Source organism: Lycium barbarum, chromosome 7 (assembly GCF_019175385.1).
Source record: "Lycium barbarum isolate Lr01 chromosome 7, ASM1917538v2, whole genome shotgun sequence".
NCBI lineage: Eukaryota > Viridiplantae > Streptophyta > Magnoliopsida > Solanales > Solanaceae > Lycium > Lycium barbarum.
The window spans coordinates 21,126,304-21,136,032 of record NC_083343.1 but is presented as its reverse complement, the minus strand read 5'-3'; the positions used below and the strand labels follow the sequence as shown (position 1 = coordinate 21,136,032).

At 34.0% G+C, this 9,729-nt stretch overlaps 1 protein-coding gene across 1 annotated transcript; it reads right to left on the bottom strand.

Annotated features, from left to right (window-relative positions):
* Positions 1 to 6,948: 6,948 nt before the first annotated feature.
* Positions 6,949 to 7,600, bottom strand: LOC132602204 (uncharacterized). The gene is made up of 2 exons (XM_060315171.1): positions 7,480 to 7,600; positions 6,949 to 7,380 (listed from the first exon to the last, which is right to left on the bottom strand). Exon 2 carries the CDS (start codon positions 7,357 to 7,359, stop codon positions 6,964 to 6,966), a length of 396 nt encoding a protein of 131 aa, XP_060171154.1. The 5' UTR covers positions 7,360 to 7,380; positions 7,480 to 7,600; the 3' UTR covers positions 6,949 to 6,963.
* Between the last annotated feature and the right edge of the window lie 2,129 nt (positions 7,601 to 9,729).

The following is a 9,729-nucleotide window of genomic DNA, read 5'->3' as shown; positions in this document are numbered from 1 at the left end:
GCACATTTAACCTTCAATTAATTAATATGGGTGATTTTGGTTCAATCACTAACGGAGCCCAAAGAAACAAACGGACGGTTAATTGCTAAGAAAGGTAAGTTGGGTATTAAAAACACTAAAATAAGAATAACCTAATTCTGACATTTTATTTCCGCATTGTCCTCGTAATAGATCCCTTTTCATCCCTTCGGCCATCTGGATTTAAAGAAATATGTTGACTCTAAACATTGAGTAGCTTTTATGGTATTTGTGCATGAGAACTGGTAGAACTAACTCTGGAAAACGTTTCCACCCCAGCTAGAAGTGGAACCGGGGAAGAGTTTGGGACATGGCAGAGGAAATCCTTATAAGCGTAGACACAAGTCTTGAAAGAAGCCATTGGTTGCTCTAAATAATAGTTCTACGTGAAATTCGTAAATATGTGAAGTCGAGAAGAAGAGAGAGAACAAGATTATATAATTAGAGCACTAAAGACAAGTTAATAATTATTAGCAATAGAATAAGTTAACTTTAAGAATTACCAGTATACCATAAACATATACGACTTTGTGCTAGTACATACGATATCTATACCACAGAATTTAGGGAGACAGTTCTTGAGTATATATACCAAACTTGCATGCATTATAGCTCTCTGTTCGTCTCTTTCTCTTGTTATTCTCCTTAGGTGGAAAGAAAGATATATGTTTCACATGTTTATCCCTCTTCATTCAAAGCAGTCTGGCCGTGAATCTGAATATCCGATAAAAAACGGATTGAAAGACCCGCTGGCTTCAAGTATAATCAATCTGAAATTTTATACACCCAACTTGCCCTTCTTAGCAGTTAACTGTCGTTTGTTTTTTTGGCTTAGGTAGTGATTGGACCAAAATCACTCATATTGATTAATTAAAGATTAAATGTGTTTAGTCTATCACGAGGACTAAAATCGGAATAAGGTAATAACACTGGGACCAAAAACACTATTTTCCCTAATAAATATTCAAATCATTTAATAGTGTACCAAATTTCATTTTATTTTCAAAAAAGAATTAGTACTTCTAACTTTTTCATGTTTGGGCCGAAATAGGGTAAGTAGGCAACATTTGACTCATTAGGCACTTTCTTCCAAAAATAAAAGTAAAATTTTCACAAACAGCTACCTTTTAGCTCCTTCTAACAACGTATAACTACATGTTCTATATTTACAATTCGTAGCTAGATGACTCTATATTTAGCTAGTAGACGGATATACTAAAATATAGTATAAATATAACAGAAATACACACGCTGGGCTAACTGAAAGTGCTATATTTATGGAAACAAAATTTGTTCCAATTTAAATTATAATCAGTTTTATTGTTCCCTGATTCACGTAAATATCCTCCCATTCCATATCTGATCCCATGTCGCATTCAAACAGCTAACAAATTCAAAAGAAAATGAATTAAAAAAAGTACATTCATATTTTTAACCAAAAATAAAAAGGTTCAAAAACTAGTTCATCAAAATCTTTGAAAAATATCAAACCAGTGAACAGAGCTCGATTAGAACACGAATATATATTTGATTTCATCTGTTGAAATATCGAATTCAAGTTGAGTTCATAATTGAGGTAACAATGTTTTCACTGCAACCTTTTTATTTTTTCGTCTTTTCTGAAATTTTGAATATACGAAAACTCAGATTCATAGATTCAAAATATTATTATTTCAGCTAAATTGAATATAACACATTGCTGTATTCGGAAACAACAGGATAATGACAAGTGTAACTGTGTTGATCCGTCATTCTGGTTTTTGGAACAATCAGAACTGTTTGGTGAATTACAAAATTGATGCTGTTGTATTCATTGATAATTGCAATTACGATGAGTTAGTTTCTACGATTACAAATCAATTAGGCGTGGATACTATCAGGAAAACTATTTCAATAAAATATACTGTTAAAGGCGATTTTCAACCAATTGAAATACACAACAATATGGGTGTTCGTGTGTACGTTGAGCTTAAGAGAGAAAACAGAGTTTTGGGGATGTATCCAATGTGCGTTAGTATTCATGATTTTGATGTTGAGGATGATGCAACTGGTAATCGTATTATTAGAGATGATGTGCTGCAAATTGGATATAGCGAGAATCGGGATGGTATGGAAGTTTGTGATTCTACAGGAAAGGTTGTTGTTTTATTTGGGAATGATAACAATTTGGTAATTTCGAAACCAGAAGCGAAAGGATTTTTTGTCGATCAAATTTACCAGGATAAGGAAACTTTGAAAATTGCGATGACGAAATACGCAATTCGTGAAAGATTCAATTTCAAAACAGAGAGATCGAATGCTATAAGGTATGATTTTCTAAATGTATTCTGGTAACTGAAAGTGCAGATGTATTTTTGTTATATTTTTACTATATTGAGATGATTTGTTAACTTGTTTAGCACTCTATTAATTAAAAAATGTTTGGTGCAATATATTTTTGATATATTTTTGTATTTTTCTACTGTATTTAATTGATTCAATATGTACTATTTGCATTGTATTATGTAGCTATACTCTGGCATGTTGGTCGCCGGAATGTAAATGGAAGTTAAGAGCGTCAAGAATTGGGGATTCTGAAATGTTCAGGGTTAGATCTTTCGATGAACAACATACATGTCCGTTGAAGGACAAGGTGTATTCACAGAGACAAGCAACAAGTTGGTTTATTGGAGAAGCGGTTGTCAAGGCGAAAATAACTAACCATAAAAGGAAGGTCACACCTGGGGATATAATAGACGATGTTAAAAATGAATTCGGCGTAGATGTTTCTTATATGATGGCATGGAGAGCTAGAAAGAAGGCTATAAAATATTTCAGAGGTGATCCAGCTGATTCATACAAGAAGTTGCCGGCATATATATACATCCTTGATAAAACGTATCCTGGATCGCTTGTTAAAATGCATAAATCACCAGAAAATGAGTTTATGTATTTGTTTGTAGCACTCAAAGAATTCATAAAGGGATTCGAGTGTTGTAGACCAATAGTTGTAGTGGATGGTGCACACCTTAAATCAATGTATAATGGTACATTTGTGTCGGCAAGTACTTTGGATGGAGCAGGTATGTGGAATTCTATTCTATGAATGTTTTTTTATAAATACAACAATATGCTATTGATTTGCAAATAAAGCTGCTAAAAACATACTCTGGATATATTGCTGGTGTTAATTTGTGAATAATATATGCTGAAATACACTGTAAATATGTGGTGAATATATTGTAAATATATACTGTTGTTTTATAAATAATGTTGCTAAAAACATAGTGTGAGATCAAATTCAGTTAAAATATGTGTTGAATATATTATAAATATATACTGATTTTTGTAGGTAATATCCTACCACTAGCATATGGTGTGATAGATTCTGAGAATAATAAGTCCTGGACGTGGTTCTTTGAACCGTTTAAGCAAGCTTATGGTGTTAGGAAAACTATGTGTGTCGTGTCCGACAGACATGAAAGCATAATACACGCAGTTTCTAAGGTGTATCCTACTGTTCCTCATTTGGCTTGTATATGACATTTGTGGAAAAATGTGACAAAGCAATACACAACAAACAGTGAGGTGTTGAGTCCTATATTATATTCACTAGCGAAGGCATACAGCCAGGATGAGTTCGATAAATTGATAGAGAAGATTGGGATTGTTGATATTCGGGTAAAACGATACCTAGAAGATGTTGGAAGGGATAAATGGTCTAGGCTTTATTCACCTGTTAACAGAGGATGGACAATGACTTCGAATATAACTGAATGTATTAATGCAAAACTGGTTGCTGCAAGAGAGTTACATATTTTTGATTTCCTTGAAGAAGTGAGGAAGATGTTTGGTAGATGGAATTTCATAAATAGAAAAAATGGTACCTACACATTCACAACACTGATGAGGCGGTATCAAGAGATGTTGTCGATCAACGAGTACAAATCAATACGAATGAGGGTATCTTTGTTTGCAACACAAAAATTTAATCTATATTTTACTATATCTAATCTATATTTATCTATATTCCCAATATGGTAAAACTGCTCAGGTTAATGCTTGTTTATTGGTTAAATGGTTCTCAGGTTGAAGCGTCAACTGAATATGTTTACACAGTGAATGATGGACCGAGGCGTTTCACAATCGATTTGAAGAAGAAAACTTGCAGCTGCAGGATGTTCCAACTGGACGAGATACCGTGTTCTCATGCATGGGCAGTATTGAAGAATAAAAATTTGACTGTTGATGCATATTGTTTGAAATTATTCAAGCCAGAAACAGTTGTGAACACATATGATGTGCCGGTTGATCCTCTTCCCGATGAGACCGAGTGGAATGTTCCTAAAAGTATATCAGATGAAGTTGTTATGCCACCGATCTATAAGAGACCCCCTAGGAGGCCAAAAAAGAAGAGGGACAAGCCATTACAGGAGTTGATGATTGGTAAACGCAGGAATGCTTGCGATAAATGTGGACGTCTTGGTCATAACAGGCGTTCGTGTGATAATCCGCCGCTCAATAAGAAGAATAAATAAGTCCATTTTGATTTTATTTGTTAAGACAATTCTACTTTAAATTTCTGTTAAAAATAAAAAATGAATTCATCTTGAATTCATATTATTCTAGTATGATTTTATTTCACATGGTTGAACATCCGATGTTTTTCGATGTTATGCTATATTGGTGGTTTAATGGGATTTGGAAAGTCTACTCTATGTAAACTGATTTGACCTTTTATTTTGGATTTATGCTTTAATAGTTGTATTTCGTATATATTTTGGCTATATTTTAGTTGCATTTTGTCTGATCTGGTAGATAATACTTATTCTGGTTTACTGTTAACTATATGTCATATATATTTTACATATATTTGAAGTGTATTTAGATGAAATTTTAACTTTTGTAACACACTGTACATTAAAAATGGACTTATGGAATATATCTAAGTAATTTTCTGTATATTTCGACTGCATTTAAATGGTTAGATATACTACTTTGTTAAATGAATACATTTCACAGAAAATGAAAATGGAATTTATGCATTGAAAAAATAACATACTTGAAAGAAACAACAATATAAAAACCATAAGGTGGTGTTCAACATTAATCATCCTAAAAAACATTACTGCACGTGAAACGATATGTCCAAAATGAAAAAACAGAACAAAAGTCGCAATCAACTATGCTATTGTTCAACATGAAAATCAAAAACACAAAAGACTTGGTGGCCTAATCAAGATCCTCTCTATCAACTGCATCGTAATCAACTGCCGGTCTAATTTTTCTTGGAGGCTGCTCGTTATCACTTGATGCATTGTTGTTTGACTTATCCCATGCATAGTCGCATAAAAGGGCACCGTATCTCATACGGAGTAACTTTGCATCGAATTCGGCTGGGACGACTTCACTTGAGCTCAAGTATTCAGCAAAGGCTGCCACATACACACCACAATCCCTGAAAAAAATCATCAAAAAATTTACTGATCAAAACCCAAGAAAAAATAGATGTATTTATTGTGTTTTTTATTGGAAGAGATTCTTACATTGTTGCGGGAGATTGTCTACATTCACAATGTCAAAGTTGTCGGTCTGTTCTCTGTTTCTGTAAGAAGGATGTGTGGCAAAATCTATATCCGCCTTCTTCTCATAGAAATCAGTCATTTGTAGACTGTGTGTCACAAGAGTAGCCAACATTTTCATTCCGGCTCTAACGACAGCATCATGACCTGCAGCTCGGTATGAGTTGTATACGTAGATGCACCTGTTTGTAAAAAGAAAAAATACGAAAAAAACAAACATATAAATTTTGTAGAAAAATGAATGATTTTTTCAAAGGATGAGAGCACACCTGTCAGTGAATGATATCACAACCAAAATCCAGTGATTTTCCTCTTTTATGTTGACAGGAATTAGTACGTTGTCAACAGTATACCATGGTACATTAGCCAACAGCCTGTGCCCGTCAATGTACTCACACAGTTCATCTTCCTTACTGGCGACACATGTGGATGAATCAGGGTTTTCCCAAGATGTGTAAATTTCAGCAACTAAAGTGTGAAAAATACAGCTGACAGTGGTGAATCTATAATTGTTGTTATTGTGATACTTCCCCTTCTTGCATAGGTAGTAGAAAATAACATCAATATGTTGTAAAAACATCAATTCAGTGACTATAATCAATACTATGTTCAATAAAACTATTGTTGTATATATATATTAAATATAGTGAAATATACTCTTAAATATAGCAAAAATACAATTTTGTATACTTAATTAGTACTATGCTCAACTAATAAATTAATGTCTCTGTATTAAATATAGTGCAAATATAATGATGAAAATATTTTTAAAATACAATACAGTCTTAATGTAAGTACAAAATTGTGATCTATATATATGTCAAATATAGTAAAAAATATACTCTAGATACATCACACTGTAATTCTATTATAAAATATAAAAAACTTAGATAACAAGCAGAAAGACATCAAACCTCATCAGTCCAAATTTGCCCATCCATAGATAACAAGTAGAACCAGTTTTTGTCGGATACAGCTGTAACGCCTAAATGTAACCGAAGTTCGGCATCCGCAGGATCCAGTCCTTCCTTGTTCTTTCTGTAATGATTTTCCTTTGGTTTCCTGTATATCAACAATGGAAAGAACATACGTTAAGTTTATTAAGAATTGATTTCTGGAAAACTAAAAAAATAAGTTGTGAAAATAATTACTTTTTGTCGTGCAATTTCAACAGATCCTTCTCAAGCCACTTTTGATATTCTTGAAGAAACGAAGTATCTAACGGGGCATTGATAGGGTGCTCAACAAATGAGTGTTTTTTCTGATAAATGCAAGGACTGATATTTTTGGCAGAAGAACCCGCTGAGCTGAAATTGGGACAGTAAGGGGACAGGTTGTATTTGCTTAGTTTCCTTTCTCGAGCAGCCCCTGGATGGACAATGATTTATTTTTCAGGGTTTGAAAGTTGTGCAGTCTCACCACTTGAGCTTTGACCCGCATTTGGTTGTACAGGAACTTGTTGTCCAGTTTCATCACTTGAACTGTGGCCAACGATCGGTTGTACTCCAACTTGCTGTTCAGTTTCATTAGTTGAACTTTGTCCAGTTGTTGGTTGTACTCCAAGTTGGATTGGTATCTGAGAATCAGGAATCATCCACTGAGAGATCGTTACCGGGTTATCGTCCGGATTCTGAGGGGTCCTTAAACTTGACAAATCGGCTTGATCATCGCGTGGTACAGGAGAAGGACCGAGAGGAATAACACATGCTAAAGGACAGTTGACTAGCAAGTCCGCTATCATTTCCTCTGATGCGGTAAATTCAGCATTAGCATTCTCCATATCACCGGTTTGCTGAGATTCCTAAAATAAAAAACAAACAAAAAATGACTGGTGTTTGTCAATTATTGCTTATCAAAACGATATGTGATTGGCACTTAAAAGCCACATTTCAGTACTTACATCAAATTTTAAATGGATTGGTGTTATGGGCACTCCATCTGTTTGTGCATCACTTTTAACTCTGGTTTCTTTATCCACATCAACAACAGAAATCGGATCATTAATTGGCAACCCAACTGCCTCAACCTAAAACAATAAAAACATGGTTCAAATAAATTTAAAGGCATCAGTAAAATAAATACACATATACACATATATAGGACTGCTATAAAAGTTAAAAGTTTCATATAAATATAGCCAAAATATATATGAAAACTACTATTAAAATATCAATCCAAAACAAATATAGCAGTACTATTATATATAAACACAATCATAACAAAAATAGCACAAATAGATACAGCAAATGGGACACTCCTAACAAATGATTATGTGAAAAATATATATGTAAATACACTATAGGTAATACTAAACACAAATAAAATTCCAAATATTTTTACTTTGAAAAATATATTGCAAATATAGCAAAGAGAAAGAAAAAATGAGTATCACTTGATGACTCCTCTACGCGGAAGTTGCACCACCACCTTGATTCTCTTTGATTGAAAACTTTACTGCACCGCCACTTTGATTGCCTTGATAAATCCCACCATCAGTATGTAAGTCAGCTTGCAACATTGTGTCTCCGACCTTTAAAATTTTTCCAAAAAAAATATAACGTCTTCCAATAAATATATCAAAATAACTTAAAAATTTAATAATTTCCATTTTTACCGTGTTGTCTTCGACTACGTCGTTGACAGTTGGTGTGCCTTTATCAGAACGATGACGTTGGCTTTTCTCATGTGAGTGTTGTATGCCAACATCATGTTGATGTGACGGGGCTTTACTATTAGCGAGCTTCAAAAAAAATATCTTATTAATAAAAAAGGGAACCGGCTTGTTAATGCCTGTAATGCATTTAATGAACATAACTTTTAGTTTTGATTTTTATCTTATCTGGTGTTTGATTGCCCTTTATTGCATCTAACAACTTTGAAGTTGTTATCCATGTAGTCAAACACCTACAGTTTTGAAACACAAAAAATATAATTAGAATTGTTAATTACTTGACACAAGCAATATGAAGTGACAAAAACATATTGAAAACAAAACGCCTACTTCTTTCTTGAAAATCTGAATCTCTTCCCTTATCAGTTTAAACTCATTTGTTCCGGGTCCTGTAGGTGCATCTGGTTTCCTTGTCCCTTTTATCCGAGATTCCTTCCGTGATGGTTGTTTCCTGGAAGGAGAAACAGAAACGGGAAACCGTGTCCGTTTCTTGCATCGCGGGGAATCAGAATTGGCACTCCTTTGTTGTTGTTTACCACTGGACAGATGCGGTGGTGTGGTACTAAAATCATCGTCTACCAAATCAGTACCATGTACACCATCAACTCCATGTTTGACGTCTGGTATATCATGTGCAACAGGAGGCAAATTAAGAGTTTCCAACTCATGGGGTGTTGGCACAACTTCCTCAAATCTACAAGACTGTGAATAACAAAATATAGAAACTACATTACCATATATATCTACATTGGTAACATACTAAAATATGAGGAAAATATATTCAAAATATATTGATCACAAATGACTTACTTCATAAATATAGTCAAAATATAATCAAAATATACCATGAAAACAAACATATTAAAACAGTTAAATGGTAAAGGACACAAACAAATATAACTGTTCAGTTTGTTAAAAAACTGGTTTACCGGGTTTTTGTCGTCTCTGAACATGCCATCCATCAATCTCTTGAATTCTGGTTTTCCTTTCGTAGTCCGCCAGTTCAAAATTCTAGGAGCTAAATTCCCTGTCTTAACTGCAATTGTGGACGGGACTTTTGAGCAACATTCATACAACCAGACTTGCATAGCAAGTGGCAACCCATGAATCGTATAATATTTCTTAAAACCAGCATATTTTTGCCCGATGCTTACAACCAACTCTCTAAACGAATCTTTACCCCAAGGATACTCATTATATCTCCCGTCCTCCACAACATCAAAATGGATCCTTGGTATGTTTGTTGAGTTTGGCTCACCACAATGTACCCACGTATTTATGAAATACAATATTGCCATCTTGACTGCGTCATCCCCTTTATCATCCCAATCTGTCTTGTTGAAACACTCAATAAGCTCGTGTCTTTTAACTGGCAATTGGTTCTCCTCATTTCTTCCAAAATATTCAACCATAAGTCTATTCGGTTTTGAGTTATCATAAACAAAATCGTTTTCATCAGAGACACAATCTAGCCCAGTG

Coding starts and splice junctions, on each gene's coding strand:
- LOC132602204 (XM_060315171.1), bottom strand. CDS start 7,359: ATGGAGAATGCTAATGCTGAATTTACCGCATCAGAGGAAATGATAGCG.